Genomic DNA, 27,192 nt, shown 5'->3' on the forward strand with positions numbered 1-27,192 from the left:
AGCCATTCAAGGAAGCGCTTCCCTAGACACATTCTAGACAAGCACCTGCTTTCAACTAGCTAAGAGATCAACTGTGCACAGAACATGAAGGTGCAAACACACATACAAATAAACCCTGCTTAAGGGTTTTAAACTTACTGTACCCTTTGAGAATTGTCCTTATGAAGCCACAAGCTGAACGCTGTTGATTCTGAACACCTTCCACTATGTTATCTGTCCTGCTACAAAAGAATCGGGGGGGGGGGGGAGGGGGGCACCTGCAAGACAAGCAGCTCACATTCAAGACGATGCTCACATCCCTGGGGAGTGAAAAGTTCTCAACACATCAACAGGTATTTTCCAAGTAGCCAGCCTTAGAGGAGAGTCAGACTAAGGATCTCCTGAGACACCTGGGGTGCCTCAGCCAGCAAAGTCCTGACAGAGCTTGCACCAGCCCTGCAGAGCACAGAACCTGAGGGAGACATGAACTGGCTCAAAACATAGTGTCGTCTGTGACACATCATGATGCACCCAGTGTGGCATCGTGTCAGCAACCCCTCCCACATACGTCTGGAGCGCTTAGAACCCTATTTTTCCAGTAGCCCCAATGCTATCTTGATACAACATCAACGTTGCGGTCATCCCTGCTGCTGAGGATGAAGATCGGCTGCCCAGAGTCCTGAAGGAGCCTGTCCCGGTCACACAGAAGACAGAAAAGTTGTGGTGTGAGCCCAGGCAAAATAACTGCAGAGTTCAGAATCCATGCTGCCGGCAATCATGGCTCTCCTCCTCCAAAAACACAGGGAGACACTGGGATGTGTGTGCACATATGCATATGTATGTACAAATGTATGACCGCATACATGCATCTTTCTTTTTAGGAAGACTGCGAGTCGTCTTGGGACTTTAGAACTGGAGAATGTAAGTTTCCTGGGTCAGATGCCGACCAGCCCGTCTCCTTTAATCTAAACTGGCAGATCTGCATTTGCTTTAGGCACTGACCCTCATTCACATGGCTGTGTGCCCAGGGTAGGTGTCTTATACCCTGTATGATTCTGATTGGTCCGAATCCTTACCAATGATGGGTTTAGGTTAAGCTGTGACTCAGTTGTGCATACTGGGATGTGAGGATGGGGAAACCAGGAAGAAAATCCTGGAAAAGTTTTATCATTCTTAAACGAACACAAGGATGAGATACTTCCTTCCACCAGAGTGTGGCCATGATGCCCGGAACTGTGTTTTGTTTTGTTTCTAAGACAGAGTTTCGCTCTTGTCGCCCAGGCTGGAGTGCAATGGTGCAATCTCTGCTCACTGCAACCTCTCCCTCCTGGGTTCAAGCCATTCTCCTGCCTCAGCCTCCTGAGTAGCTGGGATTACAAGCATATGCCACCACACCTGGCTAATTTTTGTATTTTTAGTAGAGACGAGGTTTCACCATGTTGGTCAGGCTGGTCTCCAACTCCTGACTTCAGGTGATCCATCTGCCTCTGCTTCCCAAAGTGCTGGGATTACAGGCATGAGCCACCATGCCCAGCCAATGCCCCCAGAACTGTGGCGGCCATCCTCACTCCCGCCAGGGAAACCAGCCAGAGGACCAGGTCCACAAACTGAGAACAGCTCCATAGAGAGATGGACAACAATTTGGTCTTTGATAACATCTTTGAGCATATGAATATAAATTAAAGCTCCCTACCTCCGAACTTACTATTGTGTAAACTAACCCTTTTTTTTTTTTTTTTTTTTGAGATGGGGGTGTACGCTATCCAGGCTGGCCTGGAACTCCTGGCCACGAGTAATCCTCCTGCCTCAGCCTCTGCAGTAGCTGGGACAACAGGTGTGCACCACTGCGCCTGACTTTAATCCATCTTCATGATTGATTCAACCAGTTGTGTCAATTTTTGTTACTTGCAGCCTATGATATCCTAATAGATACACCTTCGACCAAGGTAACGATTTCACAAACCACACTGCAGGGAGGGAGTTCAGAGCCTTCTAAACAAATCTAATCACACAAAACAAAAATTCACCGCATTTCTCAAATGAGTGTGTTTCAATACTACCATCTCAGTCTCCCCTTCAGCCATATGGTGTGCCGACATGAGACAGTGCAGCTATGTTCCACGTTCTCTTGTCAAAACTGCATGTATGTTATGGTGACAGAGGAATGATCGTCTTCTACTCCAAGAACAAAATTTCTCCACAAAGTCTAATTCTGTTCCATGTTGGGTTTTGCTGTTGTTGTTTGTTTTCTGACACTACCAGGAGTCTCTGTCTCTGAAGAGTACATATCACGCGCATACAGAAATCTATTCTAAATGAGGCAACTTGCTTTCTAAAAAACAATTGTCAGCAAATGCTGCGTTACTGACAGTACACCACTGTGCCTCGTGTTGATATATTCCACATATCCCAAACATTCTGGATAATCAGCCATTCCATTCCAAGCATTTAAGGTTCCTACTGCTTCCCCGGAACTCTTCTGAGGAGCTCCGCCCACACACAACATCACGGTTTCCACAGCAACCAATGCATTTCATGATGAGCAGGACTGGGGAGGGAAGAAAGCAAGAGCAGGAGAGAAAAGACACTGAGCCCTAAGAGAACTTTTTAAAATATTCAAGCAGGTGTAGCTCCTAAATGCTTGTGTATGAACATTAAACACTCAAAAGCTACACCCTTGTTTCAATATGCAAAGTCAATACCCGTATCTGAAGACTCACACCCTGTTCAAACCAGCAAAAATGTAAAGCAAGAAAATGGTAAGGGAAATAGAAATCACAATTTTTTAGGAACAGTAGTATTCTCCGATGACTCAGGGTTGGTAAACCTGAAGGGTTTAAACCACCTTGGTTAGGAACTCTGGGAGAACAAAGAAAATAAAGCCTGAAAATCAGAAATATTTCTTAAGTCCAAGTGACACTAGCTTCTTCCCGTCAGGGGAGAGATGACCTGAATGAAGACCCACAGATGAGATGAGTCTGAGAATAACAAGAGGAAAGCACAGCACATTCCAGTCATCGACGACAGGTCCCTGGCCTGGGAGCCCAATGCAGCAGCTCAGCGCGGTCCCGGGCATCAAGGAGACAGCTGGCCCTGCTGCATACAGCACCACCGCTGACTTCTCACTCCGTGCTGCGGACGTTCTGGGGTGAGAGGACGGGTCCAGCCACAAAGCTCCCACTAACACTTACCATCCTCAAAAATGGCTCCTATTCCAAAAGATAATTCCGAGCTGTGTTCTGCTTCACACGGATACACAGCTCGAGCCTTCCGACTGCTGAGGCTGCAAAGAAAGAGAACACAAAAGACACGGATGAAAATGTGAAAAACAGACAGCAACCTCACCCTCAAACCCCCTTCCAAATCTCACTGATATCACCAGTGGGGCAACTCCTCCCAAAAAAAGAAATTAACGTGGTAGAAGTGAACAGCAGGCTAAGCACAGCACTTGATTTTCAAGTAAATGATGGGTTTGAAATTCAAGCCTTTCCTCGGGGAGCCTCTCTGAGGAGCTGTCACTGAACCACTTCACCTAATTCTCCTGCCTGCCTGGTGGGATGCCCTTTCCTCTGTTCAGTGCTGTTGCAACCACAACACGCTTCTTTCCAAGCACTCTGATTGGTCTATTAGGAAAAGCACACACACCTGGAGACACCTGGCCAGCTGGTGAAGGGAGGCGGCCCATCCACAGTCAACAGGTGGAAAACCACAAGCCCAGATCCGTCCCGGGCAGCGACTGCTCCCCACATCACTCTGGAAGGGGCTTGTTGCTCTTGCCTGAGTCTTCTATATTTAGACCCTCCCTCCAACCCAAGAAAGGCACACCAGGCCCAGCTTCTCACCATTTGTCAAAGCAACTTCTGCGTCCTTGCATGAAAAGGACACACTGGGGAAGGATGGAAACCATGCTTTCAGCCAGTCCAATCAAAGCCAAAGCGAATGCCTCGCCTCACTGGCGTGGGGGAAGCCACCGACAGGAAGAAGCGCCTGAGCCACTACCAGGTGGAAGAGCCTGCTGGACGCCAGCCGCTCTGTCCTCTATGGACCTGGCCACTGAATGCCATGGAAGTGAATGTTTCCAGTGCCAATTTGCCTACCTTTAAAACAAAGAATGTGCTTCATACTCACAAACAAGAAGTTCGTCCAAAATGAGAACGTCTTTATAAATGCACACCCAGCTCCATAAAGATGGAGTAGGTTCAGGCAGGCCTCATGTAAGGCAAACTCTCCCAAGAACATCCTCACTATTGAACTGAGTGAGGCACCGCCCTGATACAAGGTGGGAAGGGCCGTCTATCAAGTTTGGGATGCCGGGGGCACCTCAGCAAGCAGAGAACACAAGAACCTGCTCAGGTTCTGTGTGTTGCTACCGGATTCCACATTCCACTCCGAAGCACGTACCTTTCAGGTGGCTTGTCCACTACAGTAGCAGGAGGAGAAAGGGGGAAAGGGGACGACTCGGGTGAAGGAGGTGTCACAGCTGGGTTGGAACTTGCTGTGCTTGGAGACTGTGGGTTAAGCCACTGGACCATAGATGACCGGCTCTGGCCTGGGCTAAGGGTAGGAGTTTGAAGGACAGGATTAATAGCAGAAAGGCCACAGAACACCAAATGCACCACATCCCAACCCCAGATGACTAGATCGCTAACTCCCCTATCACTCCTGACCAGTAGGGACAGAGTCCTCTCCGCATCCTCCCAGGCCTGCAGCCTAAACGACAGATACCAGCAACCCAGAAACCAGCCACAGCCCCGCACTCAAGCTGTCTTCCTGTCCTCCGGGTTCTCCAATCTGTCCAAGCTAGCACCCTAGGAGTTCACTAATCAGAAAACCAGAATCAAATTGCTCAAAAGAATAGCAGGACATTCGAAGTATTCTTTTCGTCTAATTGGAAGGAAAATCACGGGAATCTAGCATCAAGCACATGACCAGAAGCTGCAAAAGATCAGCTAAACATTGAAAGATCTTTCACCTGCTCCTACACGTATGGCAGTTCAGAAGACAATGCCACTGGGATTCAGGCTTCCTCTAGAAAGGGCCAAAGACTAGAGTTCAAGGGAGAAACCAATGAACAGCAAAAACCTCTGGTGACCAGAGCACTTCTTAACATTTCCATTTGTTTTTCAATTAACGTAAAGAGATCAGTGAGCAGACTGCTGGAGAGGCGTCTAAACACAGAGGGAAAGCTGCAGTAGTTGATGTATGTTGATCTGAGGTAGCCTTCAGTTATCTCAGAACTGGAGGCTTGTGACTATGATATATGAAGTTCCCTTGAGAAGCATCTCATTTCATTCAGTGACATTTGGAACACACACGTGTTCCCTGACTGCTGCGCCCAGGTGCTCTTCACCTCAGATTCCCCCTAGTTGCTAAGCCAGTACACCAGTTTCCATGAGAGGTTTCCCGGGACTTCCGCATCCCTCAGCATGGTCTTTGACTGTTTCCCCTGCCTGACAACTGACACCGTGTCCTTCAGTACCAGCGTGGTCTCCTGGCCAGCCCCCCAGGTGCGATCCTCCAACACAGTGACACTCTGCAACCTAGGGCCAAGTTCACCACCTGTCTCCCATATCCAATGCTTCCCCACCTGCCCGCCTACCCGGGTACCCCGCCCCAGCAGCCTCCCCTGTCTGCCACAGCTCTGCTTCCTGGTGCTCCCACCTCTGCCTGAGGCTTTGCCTCTCCTCTCAAGCTCCCCCGCCCTCCTCTGCTTGCTCTAATCTTGCCCTTCTCCTTGGCTCAGCTCCAGTTCCATCTCCCCCAGAACTCCTCCTGTGGCCTCTCTAACTCATACACCTTCCGTGAATACCTGCAACACCAATACATGAAAGGGCAAGCTGACACTGGTTGTTCCCTGATAACTTCAAGTATTTCTCTTGCCTCTGCAGGAAGATCTTTAACTCTTTTTCCAGATCTCACGAAGCCTGGCTTCGTGAGATCTGAGTGGCAGGGACATGAAGCTATCAGCCAACATCTGAGCAATCAAATTAGAAAGTTCTAAAACCAAAACTGGATTATTTATTTATTCTGAGAAGAAGTCTTGCTCTGCTACCAGACTGGAATGCAGTGGCATAATCTCGGCTCACTGCAACCTCCCCGTCCTGGGTTCAAGCGATTCCCCTGCCTCGGCCTCCCAAGTAGCTGGGACTACAGGCACATGCCACCATGCCGAGCTAACTTTTTGTATTTTAGTCGGGACGGGTTTCACCATGTTGGCCAGGATGGTCTCGATATCCTGACCTTGTGACCCACCCACCTCGGCCTCCCAAAGTGCTGGGATTACAGGCGTGAGCCACTGGGCCTGGCCCCCAAAACTGGATTTTACAAATCTGGTACATAGTTGACTTAGTAGGTATTTAATACACAGAAGCTTTCCTATCCTTTGGTCAGAAAAAAAAGAGGATTATTTTAAAAAACATTATTCTTTGAAGAGCTTATTTACAATTCCCCTATCCAGCCATTCATTTGGGAGTCATAAACCCAAGGCCGGATAAATCTTAAAGTGATCTGTATCACCAGTCACAAAAGTCACTCGTTTTTTAAGAAAAAAGGAACCTTTCATGTTGTCCTACTAATCAGGAAGGGAGAAGAGAGGCAGGTGTGAGTGGAGCCCTGGCCAGAAATTTAAGACCTTAGTTAGCCAGACAATTGTCAAGTTATCTCCCAGCAATTATTCAAGGCACTTGGAGGGCAATGCAGGAGGAAGATGAGATGTTTTGCCACACCCCCCATCAACCCTTCAGTCATCCATCTGCCTAGAGGGAGGACAGTTGCAGGAGGAGGATAAAGGAACTATGTTACTATATTTATATGGCCCTTGAAAAATAAAGAGCATAAATTTTACAGCTATTGTCTACTTAATCCTCACATCTTTCTTAAAAAAAAAAAAACAAACCTGAGTTTTAGAGAGTGTATGTGCACATACACATGCATGTGTGTAAAGAGAAAATACCCCACCATTTTAAGAAAGTGAAAGAACCACTGTAATCACAGATACAAAACAGAAAGGCCTGCCTGTCCCGCAACCTGGCTTTCTCCATCTCATCCCAAAACAAACATGCAGAATCGGCAATCCTTGTCCAGGGTCTGGTTCCCCACACTGTTTTTTGTGATCTTTCTGCTGCTGTTAAACACATATATGCGCTATGTAATCTAGCACTAATCAGTTTGCCAAGATTATTTCCCAGACTTCCCATGTAGACTTAAGCCTCTGTGAGGTCCTGAATGTATCTCAGAAGCCTCCACTAGGTAACTCTCCTTTGATTTCAGAACCCCACATGGACACACTGTGAGCTGGAATATTCACAGGATGGAGCAATGTGCAAGGCTGGAGACAGTCTCTGTGGAGATGAGGCAGTGGGATGTGTGCACAACCGGAAGAGTAGCTTCTGGGATACAGGAAAGTTTGCAGAGACTTGTCTGCTGGGAAGAATCAGGGATGAGGCAAGAAGTGAGTAAATATAATTAAATCATGTAATGAGTTCACATCTCAGGCCAGTAGCGGTCAGACGATGATAGCATGTTTCATAGATGTGCTGTCCATATTTTTTGGAAGTCCAAAAAAAAATCGTAAACATGAGCTCCATTATGTAACCATCTCCTACCTTCCAAACGTTAAGTAACTTTTTAATAAGAAGAATCAACATTTAAAAAAAATATTTAATTATGTAAAATTAATACATTTTCTCAAAAAGCAGTAGAGGAAAGTATTAGTTTTAAAAGAATTTCTGATACTTTATTTTCTTTTGTTTAAAACAGTTTGAAGGAACACGAGGCATTTGGAATGGCAGCCCACAGCAAACAGCTAAACAAACAGCTTTTCCTCAGCCTGGGCTCCAAGAAAGAACTAAGCCCTATGGTATCTCTCTCTCTCTCTCTCTCTCTCTGAGTGGGCTTTACCATTATAAAAGATCTGGGTTTTCTAAGCTCCAGATTTCTCTCCCGTAGCATGCAGGCATGACCCAGCCCAAGCTGCATCGCCTTGTTAGAACTGGGACTCAGGGAACTGGCACAGGAAAGCACTGATACTGTCATTGCTGTGATTAGTAGAGGCTGTTGGCTCTGACTGCGGGTCCCACGCCTTCTGCCAGCATCCCAGAAACAATGGTAGGCTAATTTGGTAGCTTGCAAGCAGGGTAAAATTTCAGACCCTTCACAGTTCTTGACAGTGTCATCCTTGGGAGAACCAAAACAGTCACCAGATCATTTTTGTGTACTCCGTGGTTCAGAGGAGAGCCACGGCTGAGAACGTCTTTGGGAAAAAGATCAAAGGTGGTTAGTGAAATAATAATTAAAAGCTCATTATGTTCTAGAACATAATGAAATATTGAGAGTCTTTTCCTACCATTTCCCAAATTTAAACAGTTTAAAAATCCATTTATTGCCTTTTTTCTTCTTGTCCCTTTAAATGCAGATTTTTGATTAGTACGACTGGCATGAGCACAAACCACCAATTCTGTTTAATGCCAATCTACTGACCAAGTACAAAAAAGTACCTAAATGCCACAAGTTTCTTGAAAGCCAAGCTGCAGTCTGCAAAAATGGAGAAAGAAGTCAACTGTTCCTAAAAAGCTCAGAAACCACATTTACCAAGACAGAAATATAGAAAACTACTCATATCTGTTCGCTATCCCAGCTTAACACACTACACTGCAAAAGCCTTCTCCTAAAACAGGAGATCCTCTCCATTTTCAGTACGAAGAGCCAACATCACCCTTCTTCCTTCTCAAAGAAAGAGGACAAATAGAAACAAGAGTGTTTCACTAAAAGCAGATGAAGACTTCAAATTGCTAACTTGGAAACACATTCCTGAAAATACGTAGATTGAAAGTCTACCTGACTGTTCCTGAAGCCACAGAGGCGTTTCTTGCGTTTAGGCGGGGTGGGTAAATTGCTGGGGAAGACAGTAAGCAGGGAAGAATACGCATTTGTGTCAAGGATGAGGAAACTCTCTCTTTAAAAACAGTCAACACTCTTGCTTGGAAACACAGGCCTGAATTTCAGGGAAAGACCTTATAGCTTTCCCGTACAGCAGTGGGGCCAAACTCCAAAACATGAAATTATAACAGTGTGGATACTTTACAAAGCGTATTTTTAGAAAACGGAACAGATCAGCAGTCCATGCTGCTTCTGATTCAAACTGTGATCCAATCTCCTCCAGTACCAGACTCGACGCTCCATGCATATTAAAAAAGTTCTGGCAGCGGCAGATCACAGACATTTCAGAAAGGGGGAAGGGAGTAGGGCCTTCACTGTTAAAACTCGACACCAGCTGCACTGGTCAACGGAGAAGTCCTGCATCTAACAAACATTTCTTGCATAACATAGACAGGTCAGGCTTTGGGCAGCGCTAGAGATCCAAGTGCCCCATTCCAGGCTGTATAAGCAATGAGTGCGATCTAAATTCAAAAGGACAGAGCAAGGAGAATACGCATTAAGAAAAGAAACGAACGCTTATTTGAAGTGACTAAATCCCCCAAATACCAAGATATTTCACTATAGTTATGCAATACGAGATCAAATCCAAAGTTTTCACTGCTATGAGAGATTCTAAACTCTCATGTGCCAGGTCTCTGAGCAGAAGCTAACATATTAGTGAAATGATCTTTCATGCCAGTCTGGGAAACATACAGCATAAGTCTAGAACAGCTGTCCTGGGCAAGAGTGTTTGAAAATGTTAATAAAGACAGAAGGAAATATTGTAGATCTGTATATTATGGGGAAATCTCTGTTCAAATAAATGCCAGTTATTCCTTAAGTGCCAGGAGAGGGAGAACTCCACACGCAAGCACACTGTTTGGCTCCACAAAAGCACACCGAGGGGCCAGAGCAGCGCAGAGAAACAAAGGCCTGTGGCATGCAACTTGCCAAAACCCATGGGGTTGGGGGAGGTGGCCTTTGCTGCCCATCAGGAAGATTCAGAGCAGACCCACTGGCTCATCATTTATGGTCTGAGGACTTCCTGTCAGGCCCTGGGAACACCCAGGTGACCGTGACAACACTTGCTCTCCAGCCAAGTGAGTAGAAAATGCCCAATTAATAACCGTAATACAGGCACTGACTGCCATGTAGAGATGTGCCCAGGGCCCCTCAGAGGAAGAGTGGAGGGAGCACCCAATAACCATGGGGATAGCCAGGAAGGCTTCCTGGAGGAGGCAGCTTCTGTGCGGAGCTAATGCTGAAGCCGATGCCGCCATAGTCAACATTGTCATCACCTCCCCACACCCAGGCTCATGCAAGGCACAACTGTGCAATCTAGCCCTGTGCTAGATGCAACACACAGAAACTAGTTCACTTACTCCCAACCACCTTATTATTCCACATGACCTATGAGAAGACCGTCTCAGAAAGATTAAAGCAACTGACTCAAAGTCATGTTTCTAGTAAACCCTGTTCTGACAAGACAGCACAGAACTCAGACCCTCAGGTCCTTCTGAGTGACTGGAACAGAATATGGAAAGAACAGTGAGAGATGGATGTTCAGGAGGTATGATCACAAGCTAAAGGCAAAGAAGGGCCACTGAAGGATTACACACATGCAAATAACAAGTGCGTAAGACTCTGCCACTCTGCAGAGAGACCTGGGTGCCAAAGCCGGCACTGCCATTGCTGGCTGAGCGCCAGTGTGCAGTTTCTTCCTACCCTAGTCTTTTTCCTCTCTTCGTCAATTGCTAGAGGCCATGCTGAGGAGGAAGTGAATGACTTAAGAGTGCCCCCTAGAGGCTGGCCCACAGGTGCCATCGTTAGCCTGCACTCAGCGTCATCCACAACTGAAACTTGGCTGAGCAACTTCAACTCCCTCAGCTACTGAGGAGAGTGTCATGATTCATAGGCTGGGGCGCTATGGGGTTTAAATGAGATAATAGGCATAAAGCATGGAAGCATACTGAGCAGTCAATAAACGAAGCCCTCATTACTATTACATATTTCTGGGTCAGACCTTACCTCTGATTTCTAGGGGTGTATCATCACTAACCATTTAAATTACCAAAACACAGCACATCAGCTATGCAAAGGGAAAAAAAGCGTGAATATATTAAGATGTCATCATTTAAAAATAAAGTTGCTAAAAGAAACATGGCATCCTGGATTTGAGCTGGGAACAGAGAAAGAACATTATTGGAAAGACTGGTGAAGTCCATATGTTCAGTTAACAGTACTGTAGCAACACTGATTTTATTGTTTTTTAACAAAGGTACCACAGTTCTGTAAGATGCTAAGGGCGGGGTGGGGGAGTGATGGGTCTCTGGAAACCCTGTAGTATCTTGGTAACTTTTCTGCAAACAAACTATTCCAAAATAAAAATGTATTTAAACTATACATTAGAAAAAGAACAACCCCACATAGATTTTTCAGTCGCTGAAATACTAAAGACCTTTTGAAATTATAAACAAACACTTGAGGGCATCCAAAACCCATAAGGAAAATGTCTGGCTGCTCTAATGACAAGAAGAGACGTGTGAAGCATACAGTTAAAATCACCCGCACTCTCCATCTACCACCGCAGTGCTGAACTGTACTTCCTGAAGCCGGGTTTGAAGAAAGGTGGGCTCTTCCAAACAGATGAGTTCTGATGACTGATTGGCTTGAGATCAGCAAACTTACTCTGTAAAGGGCCAGAGAGTAAATACTTCAAGCCTGGTAGGCCTTCTGCAGCTACTCAATTCTGCCATCACTGTCAGTCACAAAGCAGCCGCAGATAAAATGTAAACAACTAAGTGTAGCTGTGTTCCAACAAAATTTTATAAAGGCAGGTAGCAGTGGGCCACAGTTTGCTCATCAATGGATTAGACGGACCAGGTAAGAAGCCTCGGAGGGGTGTGGGGGTTGCAAGAGATGGCAATTCGGATGGAGAATCCCCTCTGTCCTCACTGGTTCTGTGTTGCAGGGCTCCCTTATTCATGTCTGGGGCTGACCCGCACATCCCCAGCTTTTTCGTCAAGCAGAAGCCCTCTGGAACTGCACAAGATCACCTTTCAGGCAGGAGGGAGCCAGCCAATACACAAAGTCAGCAAATAAAAGCAGTAACTTGTTCACCCCTGAGAACACGTTTTTTGTTTTTGAGACGGAGTTTCGCTCTTGTTACCCAGGCTGGAGTGCAATGGCACCATCTCGGCTCACTGCAACTTCTGCCTCCCGGGTTCAGGCAATTCTCCTGCCTCAGCCTCCCAAGCAGCTGTTTTTGTTTTTTTTTTTTTTTTTTTTTTTGAGATGGTCTTGCTCTGTCGATCGGGCTAGAGTGCAGTGGCACCATCTCAGCTCCTTGCAAACTCTACCTCCCAGGTACAAGCAATTCTCGTGCCTCGGCCTCCCGAATAGCTGAGATTACAGACACGCACCACCATGCCCGGCTAATTTTTGTATTTTCAGTAGAGACAGGGTTTCAACACATTGGCCAGGCTGGTCTCGAACTCCTGACCTCAAGTGATCCACCTGCCTCAGCCTCCCAAAGTGCTGGGATTACAGGCGTGAGCTACCACGCCCAGGAGAGAACAAATATCTTATGCAGGAGGTACGTGGTCAGGGAGAGGAGAAAGGGCACCATAGGAAATCCCTCGAGCCTGCCACGTTTAACACTCAGTGAAGGAGGGCCTGGCACGTTTAACACTCAGTACTCAACCTGTGAGATGCTGAGGTTCCTCTGTGGATTTCCTCCTTTAACAAGAAAGGACATTATCATCAAAGTTCACTCCCAAAGTCCACTCTCTTACAGCAAAAGTTCTTGGTTTTGCTATAAGGGAGAAGGCACAGAATTATGTCTCTGACCAATGTTCCACTCAAAGAGTTCTCTTCTAATCCCATCTTCCTTCCAGATGATCAGTGTGGAATCAGGTAAGAGGACTGAACTTTAGCTTGCTAGCTGAACAGAAAAGGAATTGTAACTTCATTTCAGATAATGAGGGGCCATTCGAGGTCTGAAGGTTGTAGTCCTGCAGGGTCACTGACAGAAATGTCTCAACCAGCTGCCACCCAATGTGAGGGCTGAACATGTTTAACAGAGCCAGGCACAGCTCCAAAGGGACACAGATACTCTGCTCAGAAAAATCCTCCAATTATTTACAGAACAGATTTATGGGTTACTTGTTGTAATGGGTGAGCTGCCTGAGTATAAGGCTCAGAATAAGTTATAAATGCGGCTGGGTCCCAGTGGGTTCCCCAGGCCTTGACCATGTGACAGCCAAGGATCTGTTCTCAGAGGCTCTGACAAAGCAGATCCTGAGAGGCTAGGAGAGGAGCCCCAGCTGAGTCCTCCGGGAATAAATACAGTAACTGCTCAAAACACAACTTCAGGTCAACATCTAGAGCTTCCCCAAGGCTAGAAATCTGAGCTATTTAGTGAGGAGATTATGTAACTGATGAACCAGGAAGTTGGGGTCAAGTTAAACTAAGAATATTAAATTACGTTCTCAGAGGGAAGGAAAATCCCAGCAGGTGGCTGCCTCGAGCTCTCAGGGGAGCAGTGACTGGGTTTTATTACATGTGGTATCTGGAAACCTCACCCCGACCCAGAGGGGCAGATGTTATTATTCCCCTTTCTACAGATAATCTTGCTAAGCCTTGGTTTGCTTAAATAACTTATATAAGGTCGCCGGGGCTGTAAGAAACAGAACGCAGATGCAAAGCCAGGCCTGTTTGAAAACAGCGCTCTACCAAGGTAAACGGTCTCGAACTTACAGAGAGTGCCCGTGAGGTCCTTACCTTATTTAGATATTGAGACACAGATAGCCAATTCATGAATAGCTAATAATAAATTACAACAATGGCATCAAGTAAGTAAAGCCTGAACAACAAAAACCAGTTAAACTAAAACCCAAAAATGTCTGATCCAAGACTTAATTGTTCTTAAAGTCTTAAGTAGTGGAAAAGCTACTACAAAATTCAGGCATGTGTTTTTATTTTGGAAAGTCATCTTTTCATGGTAGGGCTTTAAAGTTACATGGACTATCAACATTCTAACTTAAAAATAAAATCTCCAAATTTCAGCACCTGCAGCTACAGCACAGCAAAGGAAGACACGAATCAGGCCACAGGCAAGTGCCAAGTACACAACGCAGATCCCAAAAATACCCCAGCAAGCCACAATGGATGTGTATCGAAGCATGTAAGGAAGCCAGGCAGTTGGCATGGCATATTTCTATACAAAGTTGGAGAGAAGAAATTCAAGGAAACACACAAGATAAAAGCTGTACCCCCAAACTGAAAGTGAACAGACATTGATAGTAGATGGCCAAGGATACAGGCCCTGAGACTCACTTCCAGAGCTTTTCTGAAGCTGAAGAGAGACAACTGAGTATCACATTACTCAAAAAAAGATTATGGATGCTGCCTGGTTGCAGAGATCAAATTTCCAAGTCTTTCAGGCTCTGCTGTGTAAGAGAATGCCCTCCTCCCCGAATCTCAGCCAAGGTGTTAGATGATGAATTTGCAGCAACCAGATTCAAGTGTTTATTCCCATAGATAATTATACACCACAGCCACATGAAGTAATGTAAGGTCAGTGCTCCCTCTTCAAACCAAGGGCACTGGCCAGTTGACAGCCGTGGCTGTCTCAGCGGGTTTCAGAATTGGGGCGGGGTGGAGAATACCCACAATTCAAACAGGGTCCCCACAGACAACGACACAATTTCAATTTCTACAGTAAAACAAGTCACTAGGCCAGACACATCAGGGGTCAAACTCTCCTGTCCTTTACTGCTTATGTGGCTTGGGCCAATTTTCCTACAACCTTTGTGCCTTCCAATATTTAAAAATGAAGATGTATCTACCCCACTGGGTTGATGCAAGCATTAAGATGAAATGTCATGTACAACACAGCTGAAAGGAAGTCTGGTGCCCCCAGATACTAAATGCTCTATGGTCTCCGAGCCTGCAAATGCCAGAGGTAACTATCTAATCATACTTTCTCTGCAGCCTCAACCACCAGCCTCTGCTAAGAAGGTTCTACTCCCTTAAGTCCCCAGACCCCCAAGAGGTAGGGGAAGGAGCTAACCTCGGCCCAGAATTTAACAGGCTGCTGTGGGCTCACAGCAAGAGAGCACGCCCTGCCCGTTCATTTGGCTTCTGTTCTTCCTTAGATTTGAGCTACCTTGGACCCTGCTGTTCACTTAGGTACGGGAACAGGTACTGGCCTCCAATTCATTCTTCACAGTACCCACATCAGAGGGCACATCCTTCCAGAAGAAGGTACTAGCTCCACTAGAGATCTCAGTGTAACCCACCGCATTCTATAACCAGGGTCCACATAAGGGTAAACAGAGTAAAGCTGCTAAATTAGGAAATCATCCCCCTACTAACCAATAAAGACGCAGGAAGTTTTTGTAATGGGAAGTTCATTCCTTTAAGTTATTTATCACCCTCTCCTGACCTGAAATTTACAGAGCTTCCCACCCCTTATTACAAAAGCAGTATATGTTCATTTGGGTCAAGTTAGCAAAAAAAATAGAGCAAATGTATCAAAAAAGCACTTTTAAAAGATAAGTTTATTTGTTTTTGAAATAATCAGATTAAGATACCAACTTCCAGGGTGAACTGACTGCCCTGGTCCTGAAGGAGTGCCGGGATGGAGGAGGCCTTCTCTGAAGGAGGAGGGAGAGGGAAGAAGGAAAGAGAGAGAGAGAGGAAGGGAGGAGGTGAAGACGAAATTTGCCAGTGACCGCCACCCTCTAATTTCTCAGTAGGTGCCAGACTTCACAGAAATCTATTAAAACTGATCTAAAATGATATTTTTCTGAACTTTAGGCAAATCATTCATGGTTTACTGTGGTATACTAAGCCACAAATCATATTTAAGGGGGTACTCTGATACCTCCCAGCAAAATTTATTGACTTCCTGAACAGCAATCACGGAACCAGCAGTCAAGTAATTTGAAATGCCAAGCAGTTGTCTCTGAGAAACCCCTATTCATTCACCCAATTTAGAGGAAACAAGTGATTTCATCGACAGGAATAAAAATGGTTCCCAGTGAGTGCACACAAAGTATATGATGACATGCACAAGGCTGTATATGGGAATAGGAAGGTGTTATCTAGCGATTTTAAATAACTGACATCAAGTCTGAGTAGACACAAATCTCAGTGGCATGACGACAGCTTGAAGCACTAGCTAGGATAGATGCTTTAGGGATATCTTAACGTTCAGGATAAACAAAGCCAAGCCTTTCAGTGGGTAGAGAGGGGAATCTACTGTCCTCCTGGCCTGCCAGGGCACAGAGTGAGATGCATCTCAGGGTGCCGGCACCCCCAGCTAGAAAGAGCTATTCTGAGACCGTGCCATCTTGAATTTGAGAATGCGCTGGCAGGAAAGGAGGTGGCCCTTTTCAATTGAAATCTGTAGAGGCAGCAGATAGCAATCCCTGCTATTTCCTAAAAGAGATTTTCTTTTGTGGCAGAGAATCTAAAAGGTTTACTTGTCAAAGACTTGGTTCCATCAATTACAACAGAAGAAAACCTGTTTAGAGAAAACTACTTTATTGTGGGGAAAAAAATGACTTTGGAACATTTGAAATACCTTGACCTATGACGTAACATCCTCCAAGGAGACTGAGCTAGCAATTCCTCACTGGCAATGAAGTCACCCATCACCTTACTGAGTATTCAGGTAAGTAATAGCTACAGATTGATTGACTGCAATGAATAATACCCACAAGTCACAAACATCAGCCGAAACCCAAGGAATTCAATTCTGCCTCATTGTTTTCTACCTATCAAGACAAACAGCTGCATTGACACGCTGCCTGTGTCAGAAACAGAGCTGCTGTAAGTCTCCCTCTGCAAATCTGCTTTCTAGTGGACAAGATTTTGGCATTTTTGTTCAGCAGATCTACTGAGGCCCTATGTGATCCACACACTTTTGGACTCCATTCCTTAGAACCTGAGATCACAGTAAAAGCCCTAAGCAGAGTTTTAATGGCCTCATAGCAACTTTGGCTAAAAGGGATCTTAATGAGCATTTACTCAGAACCTATCATGTTTAATACTGTACAGCTGGTATGCAGAGATGGGGGGGAGGCAAGAAGAGAACATACAGTAAGAACTTATAAACGCTAAGGAAACAAAACACAGCAAGGAGCGAATGGCAAGATTAATTCTGTGGAATTCCTAGAGGAAGAGTTGGTGATCTTTATTTATCAGAAAGATGAATCAGAAACCAAATGTAGTAGCCTAAGAGATATTCAATGACGTACAGAAAGAAATGAGATTTCCAAAAGGAAGTATTTTTATACGTAATTAAAATAGGAAATTAAAAGTTTACTAATAATTATGTCAATATCACGAAAAAGTTCAAAGAATGTAAAATCTAAGTCCTATCCATTAAGAATTTTGTGGCCAGGCATGGTGGCTCACGCCTGTAATCCCAACACTCTGGGAGGCCAAAGTGGGCAGATCACTTGAGGTCAGGAGTTTGAGACCAGCCTGACCAACATGGTGAAACCCTATCTCTACTAAAAATACAAAAATTAGCCAGACGTGGTGGTGCATGTCTGTAATCCCAGTTACTTGGGAGGTTGAGGCACAAGAATCACTTGAACCCAGGAATCAGAGGTTGCAGTAAGCCAAGATCATGCCACTGTACCCCAGCCTGGGTGACAGAGCAAGACTGTATTCCCCACCACCTCCCCCTTAAAAAAATAAAGAATTTTATGCTCTAGCTTGGGATAAGGGAAAGATTAGATATGTGGAAACATTTATTCTACATAAATATCAAATAATATTAAAAGGCAAATATTAACCAATACTCAAAGGCACCTTGAATTTCTTAGTGCCAAATAATGAGTTATCAGCAGAAATACTGATAAGGAATCTCTTTAGAGGTTCCCTGTAGATTGGAGCATGAGGAAGACTTCCTCAAGTGAAAATTAAGATTAAATTGGACCATGAAGCTAGGTCAGGATTTCAGGATTAGCTTGAGCAAAAAAAGCAGGACAGATATTTGAGGCAAAGAGAATCAAAGCATGTGGGAAGCACACACGGGCTATTGGAAGGACAGCAACACACGACCCTAGAAGAGTCCTTTATTTTTCTGCAACGGAGTCTCATTCTATCGCCCAGGCTGGAGTGCAGTGGTGCAATCTCGGCTCAATGCAACCTCCACCTCCCAGTTCAAGTGATTCTGTCTCAGCCTCCCAAGTAGCTGGGATTACAGGCAACCGCCACCATGCCCAACTAATTTTTGTATTCTTAGTAGAGACGGGGTTTCACCATCTTGGCCAGGCTGGTCTTGAACTCCTAACCTCGTGATCCACCCGCCCTGGCCTCCCAAAGTGCTGGTATTACAGGCATGAGCGACTGTGCCAGCTGCAGAAGAGTGTTTTTTTTTTTTTTTTTTTTTAAACAAAAGAGGCAGAGAAATCACTTATCCTAATTACACTCCTCAGAGAAGCAGCTTATACTCAGCATGGCCCTGGAAGCAGGTGGGGAGCAGGGGATGGTCTTTTACATCAAGGCTCATTCATTGTCACCTGTGAACTCCTTAGAAAGGCAAGCTCTCAGGCCCTTCTCAGACCTACTGCATCCTAAGCTCTGGGGTGAGGCCAGCAGGGTGGGTCTTAGGGAGACCTACAGTGGGTTCAGGTGCATGCTCAAGTCCAAGAGCCACTCATCTAACATACACACTTCCTAACATAATGAGAGATCTGGACTGATACATCCTAATCAGTAAATCCTTCAAAAGATACATAAGAAACATTCTAGTATATACTTCAGAGAAACATAACGTATTCCATCCATGGCACAGAAAAAAAAAAAAATAATCAAGTTTCTGAAGTAGGAGAAAGTCTCCATTATTTAAAAAAAAAAAAAAAAAAAAAAAAGCCTCCTTTCCAGATTTGCTTCAACTACTCCCCCAACCCCCTCTTTGGTCTCTCAAGGTTGGAGTGCTTTTCATGACATTTAAAAATGCGTATGAATAGGAAGCTGGGGAATTCATTCCTCATTTGATTTATGACCAAAAATATCAAGCTCTTCTTGTTTCAGGCATGGACGTGTTGTGAATTGAGTGTTAGCCGTACCGTGGCTCATAATGTCACTTTTCTGCAGAACCACCACGGAAGAAAGATGACTGCCCACACGGCACTCGACGGCCTGTGATGTCCACTTACTGAAAGGCAGAATCAGGGATCTGGTTTTCACTAAAACACACACACAAGCTAAATTCCACCTCTAATGAAACCAGGATCATAGATTCTGGGTGCCTAGCTAACTACTGTTATTGTTTCTTGTAGTACTACAGTGAAACAGAATTTTTACCGTGGAAAAAGAACAGCAAACGTGGCAGGCATACCTGAGTAACACAGAATTTAAATCCACAACCTCCAGCATAAAAAATATGCACAGATGAAAACACTGGCAGAAATACCCTCTTCTGGAGAGTATGTTGCCATACTTGGAGTTTCAGTCAGATTTTCAAAGTCTTCAGGTCACCCCAAAATTTTGGCATACCAAATGCTTCCCAGCCTCCCTTAATACTTAATAAGTTCATAATCATTTCATGTGAATCCAACAGTAGCTATAAAAAGGCAAGTAATCTGAGGAACACTTTCCAGTCCATTTAAAGTCCCAAGAATGCCCAGCTAGGGTCAGATGACATCGTTATCTATAATTTAAGCAACTTTGGCTTTAAAAACGTTTTTTAAGACTCTGGATGGGCCAGGCATAGTGGCTCATGCCTGTAATTCCAGCAGTTTGGAAGGCTGAGGCGGTGGATAACCTGAGGTCAGGAGCTCAAGATCAGCCTGGCCAACATAGTGAAACCCCATCTCTACTAAAAATACAAAAATTAGCCAAGCATGGTAGCATATACCTGTAATCCCAGCTAGCTGGGGGGGCTGAGGCAGGACAACTGCTTAAACCCGGGAGGTGGCAGTTGCCGTGAACTGAGATTGCACCACTGCATACCTCACCCTGGGCAACAAGAGCAAAACTCCATTTAAAAAAAAAAAAAAAAAAACCTCTCGGGATGAATTATAAAGGTATTTTTAGATAAAATTTCATTGACTAATCCAGTATGGCCTTGTAATTATTAGTGGAGTTTTCTCTTCCCTGAGCACTTGTTTGAAACGTGATGTCCTTCTGGGTTCCACATCACCACCATCCTGCCTTTACTCCACAGCCCTGGTCAACACAGCCAGACAAGCCTCACAGGGTTAAACAGGTTCCAGGTACTGTATTTGTGTTGATATTATGTGTCTTAATATACTTGAGCTGATCTGCACATGCCTGGCACTAAACCAAACTGAGAAGATAAGATCAAATACGTCAACCATCTAGTCTCGACTCTGCAGGACACAATGGAGCAAGACAGAGCAGAATGCTAGCACCATGCTCTCAGAAACCCATGTAAGTTAAATATCTTTCTGTAGACAGTTTCAAGAGTCTGTCCAACAGCGCATGCACTCTCACGTCTCTAGAGGGGTGCATAACTAGTGGGGAAACATCTTGTGTGTGACAGTAACAAATTTCCTTAGCAGAATCCAAAACTGCCCAGAAACTGAACTTAGATCAGATTTGACCTGTCTTCCATCTACCCCTTCCACACTGGAAGCACAGAGAGTATTCAAGAAAGACTCTGTTTTAAGGACCCTTCTCCCTTTGGGGGCCCCTCTAATAAGAGAACAAGGGTTCCAAGATCTAACAGCATCAGCACCCACTGGCCACTGGTCATAGAAACTTCAAAAGGAACAGTCGTGGCTTCCTCCCTTCAGCACCAAACAGAAGCATGGTTACTTACACAGTGGATGTCCAGTCCCCGAAGCTCCCTCCATCTGCCAGAAGGTGGTTTTTGTCTGGTCCAGGAGGCCCAGGGGCAGCTGCAGTCACGGGAGACGGGGAAGAAAGTGAGTCCAGACTGCTGGTAGGGGTGTCCTCCTTAGAAGGGTTAGGATTGTCACCTAGGAGAAAAAAAGCACAGCACTGAATTTCAAACAAATAGAGAAGAAAAAACTCCATTAATAATTATATGGCATTACTTGATCAATCAAATTATTAAAGTGCATTTACAATTCAGCCTGACAGTATCTGGGTGTCCTGTCTTTACATTTTCTTTAATCAAAGATACTTAAAATAAACCATAGATAATACCCAGTGAGGAATGTTTTCCCTGCAAGAAAACACAATGATCAAAGTCAGATAATGGAAGACAAAAACCGCAATGGTGGCCACAATGACTTCCTCATCTATAAGGAGTCCAGGTATAAACCGATGAAATCAAGACCAGCTCGGAGCAGCACAGCAGCCTCGTGGAATCAACCTCTTACTTTCTGGTTAAGTCACTCTCAGTTGCCACTTAACACATAATAAGCTAAACAACTCTAAGAGGGCCTTGTCTTCTGAGCTGGTATCTGGGATTACAAATTCTAATACCCCAACATTAAAAGCCCACACATAAACAAACTTCCATTTCCCTTTGGACACTGGGGGCGGGGGGTGGGGTGCTGCAAGAGTGTTAGTTAAGGCTTTTGTGGTAATGACACAGGATGAATTTAAACTGAAACTAAAAAAAAAATTTTAATGAGTTACACAACATGCATTCACAGAGGGCCATTTCATTAAATATGTTTAGTGTATTATTTGTACACATTATGGGCTTGGGTAGAAAATGCAGAGGACGGAAAAGAGAGCTCACAAGAGCAGCTGATTCCCTCTCCTAGTCTTGCTTTCATGGTACTTACTCCCAGCTACCATCAAATGCACCTGACCTGCATCCATCAGGGCCTGGCCCTTTGGCCTAATCCTCTATTCCCATGCAATATTAACTGCTCCAGGCAACCCCGCAGAGGCAGCAATGTTCTGTAAAGATGGCGATGGTCCTAAATGCTACGGAAGCAGATGTGACACACAGAGAGGTCCATAGCCTCTGCCACCAACAGCTTCTAGCTGATTAAAGCTTCATGCTTCCCCAGTCCCAGGTCCTAGAAACAGAGCAAGAATGAATGCCAGCAACAGCAAGGACCTTGCTCCCAAAAAACGTCTTACATGGATTTTGAGTCTCCTAAAAATAAAGCACAAGAGAAACTCCAGGCTCTGATTAAGCTAGCTCTCCAGACTCTAATCTTGAAAACTGATTGTGCAAACTAATTCTTACTGACTCCTGACCCAGCTTACAAATGGAGATCTTAGAAATGGAGATCTAGAACAACTGAATCCAAATAAGCAGGAGTTGGAGACGGTGGTGATGGCTGGGAGAAGAAATTGTTTATGGGGGGTACTGGGGAGGGGGACACCTGGAGGACCCTGTGCAGAAGATGCTATTAAGGGAGTTTTGTGTATGTGCTGCATGCTAACCAATTGTGCCACTGGAGCTCCAAGGAAGAGTTTATTGAACTCTTTCTTTCATAAGTGTGTTCCCAGGGGGAGGGTGGGGGACATGGCAGAGCAAGAGATGAACCGTATCTCCGCAGGGCAGTTCTCCCTGTCCTGAGTCTCTCTACTTATAAAGTCTAGAAGACTCTGTAATTGCTCTTTCAGTGAAGCCACTTTTTCCACAGCCCTTCACCACAAAAACGTTTAGCTAATTGGAGAAATTCTGCTCTGATAGAAGGGCCAATTTTCAGGCAAATGGACCAAAACCCACTGGTAGACCACTGCTATGATTTCCTTTCAATTTATTTTCTTTCTGGGATACGGTCCACTTTGGAACGAACACTCCATCATCCCCTGTGCCCAGCAAGCTCAACTCCATCCAGTTCTTTTCTGCAAAAGGACCGCGAGGGGCTGGCCTCCAGCTTTCCCAGGGCCCTCCCTGTCTCTCTCAGTCATCATGAGCAATGACTCCCCTCAAAATTAAGAGAGTCTCAAATGGAACCCCAGCACGGAGTCCAGAGTAAACCCGAATGTTGACCTGGCATGACGGCGGCCCTCAGGGCTCAGCTAGAAGTAGCAAACTGTCATTAGTTCTGAAGCAGAACAGGATCACCTTCACAGAAGTCAGATGCCAGCAGCTCCCTGGCTGCAGGAGGCTGGACCCAAGCCCTCAGTCCTCCCTGGGCTGTGTGCCCTGACAGCCAGGCAGGGCATGACATGGCAGAAGCAGCAAAGGAGAGTCTGGGATGGGTTTATTCCCTGACTCACTCCTACCATGAGAAACCTGTCAATGAGAAGCAACTTTGGGGAACTGGAGACCAGGAGTTTAATGTTATTTTTGAAAGATGCCTGAAATGTTTTTACAACCAGATACAGCAGATCATTTACACTGCCTCTAATCCTTTTCCCAAGCAGACTGACACAGCACAAATTGTCATTCAACAAATTAAATCATATTCTATTAAGAGACTTCTCTCTTCCTTCCTGCCAAACAGTGGCAATCCGAAACCTCAAGTGAAAATAATATTGATAGAAGGGAATGTTGACACAGGCTGATCAAAGGAGAAGACACCTCACCGACTTTCCAAGTGTATACAGTTCCTTCTTACTTTACTATTCAGGAATGAGCTTACCTACTTGAGAGGATCACTGAATTTGAGGGAGAATAAATCATCGGGTGCGTAAATATAAAATACTTAAAACTATTTCTGAAACTTTAGTTCACCAAAAATCAAATTAGCATTTTTTAACTAGTAGGAAAATAATAAAACTTAAAAAATATTCTATGGTCAACAACTTCTGGAATGAATAAATACATATATATGAAAATGCACATATATTTTCCTTATACTTCTATATATTTATATACCTGCATTTATATTTACATATCTAAAAAATTATATCTATACATATTTTAGAGATAGAGTCTCCCTATGTTGCCCAGGCTGGTCTTGGACTTCTGGGCTCAAGTGATCCTCCTGCCTTGACTTCTCAAAGTGTTGGGGTTACAAATGTGAGCCACCACTCCTGGCTGGGAATAAAGATTTTAAATCCCATGGAACTAACTTAAAACTGAGAAATAAAGTCAGAGACACAATTATTTTGCCCCTATCATTTCTTCTGAGTGATCACACAATCTCTTCCCTTAGGTGTTACCCTTTAAGGGCATCTTCAAACAGACAAATCACCACTGGGTAAAAAGGCTCTTCCAGCAAGCAAACAAAAATGGTGCCAAAGGATTTACGAACAGACTCGAAGACACTGGAAAATGAACTACCACCGATTAGAAGAGAAAAGGACTTCCTCGCAGCATCCACAGATCAATTCCCACAAAGTACTTGCCAACCCCTCATCTCCTGATTCGCTCCTCCTTTGTCACAGCCGTGTGCAGTCAACAACCGTGCATTTCACCATCATATTCTGGTTTCGCACCCCAGTTTTAGGTGCCCATTTCCCTTGTACATTTCGTTAGCGTGGAGACCATGTCTTGGTCTTCGGAAGCCTTTAAGGAACACAAAGCAGTGCCAGGCAAACCAGGAATCATCAGGAAGCAGACTGCCTGCCGCAAGAAATAGCGTGAATAAGGGGAGCCGCTGCCTCTAGAAATTGGGAAGGAAAAAAACAACCTGAAGACCCCAACGTATTCTCACAAAATCTGCACACAGTTTTGGATTCTATCCTCTCCCCTTCCAAGCCACAAGCACCTCTAATCCACTTTATTCACCCAACTAGTATCTACGGAGCTTCTCCTTATGTACAAAGGCACATCGCTGATGCTGAATGACCCATGCAGAAAAGCAGTCTCTAACCCAAAGATGCCCAGAGTATAATCAAAGACAGACAAGGTGGTTTGTGCAATACTATGGTTATGTCAAGGAGCTTTGAGGCCCAGAAAAAAGGAATTTTCAAAGTTGCCAGTGTCAAGGGTGAAAGACATGTGGGGGTGCAGCAACAGGAATAGGAAGAAATTACTGCCAGTTTCAAGGAAAAAGCCTCTGGGAGAGAAAATATCAAAATCCAAAGAACAGAAACAGGAGAGCATGTGGCCGTTTTCAGAGCCACAAGTAATTGGATTTTGTTGAAGAATAGCAGTTGCACAAAATAGGGTAAAGAACTGTGTATCTCATGTAAAGGCATATGAATTTACTCTGCAGACACTGAGAAGGTATTGCAGGGATTAAGTGGGGAAGTGATATGATATGGAGAAAAGCTGCAAAAGATACTCAGTTATGACAGTCATTGGAACTCAGTGAGCAAAGGTAAAGGGTGAGAGAAATTTCACATGAGCCTCATGTTCATGGCTTAAGGACTGGGTATATAGGAGAATCATAAACTGAAATAGGGAATAAAAAAAAATAAGGAGCATATTGGGTGAGGGAGATAATAAGACCAGTTGTAGGCATGTTGGTTTGGGGTGTCGATAAAAAATCCGGGTGAAAATATCTAGGGAAAAGTTGATTACACAACCCTGGCACTCGGAAGAGAAGCCGCCTGGGATAGTTTTATTGATCTGAGAGTCAGGCACAGAGAGTTGAAATCACAGCACTGGAGAGAACAAGGAATAGGATGTGGAAACGTAAAAGAACCTTGAGGGGTCTTCAGGACAAACAAGCTGGTTTTAAAAAGCGATGTTGTTGTTTTGTTGTAGTTTTAAATACAACGCAGTGTTCTCTTGCAAATATTTAGGAGTCCTGCACAAACATCAATTCTCATAAAAGCTGGACAAAATTGGTCATGTCTTTCATGTCATGAAAGAGGACATGTCAAGAGGACATGTCTTTCATGATAGCAACTGTATTTCACTCCTTAGTCTGATTTCTTCATGAGCTTGAGCACATGAACAAGTGCTTTATTTTCACAACAGACTAAAATAATCAAAGACTGGCAGAAAATATTTTTGAAGGAAGGCTATAAAGTCTTAACAAATTCCATTAGATAAACAGTATATAAATTCTGTTCTCAGACCAATATTGCAAAATAATTCATATACTGGTAAACTAAACATGATTTAAAAAATTATAAAAACATTTACAACTCAATAATAAAAACATTTCACATCAAAATCTGTGAAACACGCCAAAAAATGCCAAATAGAGCTTTATGGCTTTAAAATATTTGTCAGGAAACAAGAAAGGTTCAAAACATTCTTATGCCATATATACACAGGTAATTTTCCTAGGTATTGGTAGTCAAAGAACTGTCATCACTGACTGTTTAAATGTTGAAATTAAATTCAGTCAATGTGAAGTTGACTATGAAACTAGAATTTACTGAAATATATTTTAGTATGTTTACTCAATAGGAATGACTTGTATACTATCATTAATACACACGACCTACCCCATAATAGTGAATAACTATTATTATTATTATTTTATTTATTGGATGTAACATGTTGAGGGAGGAAAAATCTCCAAATCACAGTGAAAATCGATGAGAAAATGTCATCTGACATATAAAAGCTCACTTTAAACACAAGTAAATCTCAAGGCTAATCATCATCGATGGTACTTACAGTGGCTTCAAACAAAAGTAGATGCACTCTTTCACCAGCAGGGGGGCGAGCACAACTGCCCCCATTAACATCCACCTCACGTCCCTCACTTGTGCCTGAATTCATCCTCCTGTCACCGTGCATTTTCTATCTTTTAAATAGGGCCACCCAATAATAACCAATAATTTCTTGGTTCGAGTATTTCAATGGCTTCTTTGCCCAAATGATGTGTCCGCTCTAATGATGTCATACCCACGAAGGACTAAAGCAACCACGATGTTTCTCGATGTCTGTATTGGAACACGGCTCAGGAGGTGGGGAAGGAGAAAGGATACCCTCAAGGATCGACATCTCTGGGAGAAAGTCACAGCAGGAGACTAACAGCTTCGAGAAGAAAATCTACAGGAAGAGCCTGAAATGTAGGGGATTATAAAATGCTGCAGTAGGGTGAGAGTTTTGTTTGGCTAATTTGTATAAGCCTGTTTAAAACATAATCTCTGAAGTAAGCAGGAGATAGTCATCATGTCCTAATTTCTACCACATGGCAAATACTGTGACAATAAAAATCTCCTAACCATAGTGGCCCTTCCTCCTAATGTTACCCAGGATATTCAGCGCAACGAAAAGGACAGTGGTGTCTAGTGTTCGAAACAGAAGTGCCAAACTCATTTCATGTATATTCTGGCATAATTTCTACTCTGCTGGGTCTGGGTTGCTATTATATACCATGCCAAAAAGTAGTACCTAATGCTACACTGAATAGTGAAAACTAAAATAAGCCAAAACTTTTATTTTCCTACCTCAGTTCAAATGCTTTTGGACTTGATGCTGTAAATAAAACCTGATTCTTAACAATGAATGTGGAGGTGACCTATATAAATCAAGTTAAATCTGTCTAGGAGCTGGTAAAAAGCTTCAGCCAG

At 44.2% G+C, this 27,192-nt stretch overlaps 1 protein-coding gene across 3 annotated transcripts in view; it reads right to left on the reverse strand.

The window, feature by feature from the left end:
• The window catches only part of ARHGAP10 (Rho GTPase activating protein 10), a 337,781-nt gene that overhangs the window by 5,383 nt on the left and 305,206 nt on the right, over window positions 1-27,192 (reverse strand). For 2 of the 3 annotated variants that reach the window (XM_003927990.4, XM_074396841.1), the window contains 3 exons: window positions 20,705-20,864; window positions 4,381-4,533; window positions 3,171-3,262 (listed from right to left, as the gene is read on the reverse strand). In XM_003927990.4, the coding sequence (XP_003928039.2) occupies window positions 3,171-3,262; window positions 4,381-4,533; window positions 20,705-20,864 (405 nt within the window). The remainder of the gene's footprint in view (window positions 1-3,170; window positions 3,263-4,380; window positions 4,534-20,704; window positions 20,865-27,192) is intronic. The other variant, XM_074396842.1, reaches the window with a different exon arrangement.

Source organism: Saimiri boliviensis, chromosome 3, assembly GCF_048565385.1.
Source record: "Saimiri boliviensis isolate mSaiBol1 chromosome 3, mSaiBol1.pri, whole genome shotgun sequence".
Lineage (NCBI taxonomy): Eukaryota > Metazoa > Chordata > Mammalia > Primates > Cebidae > Saimiri > Saimiri boliviensis.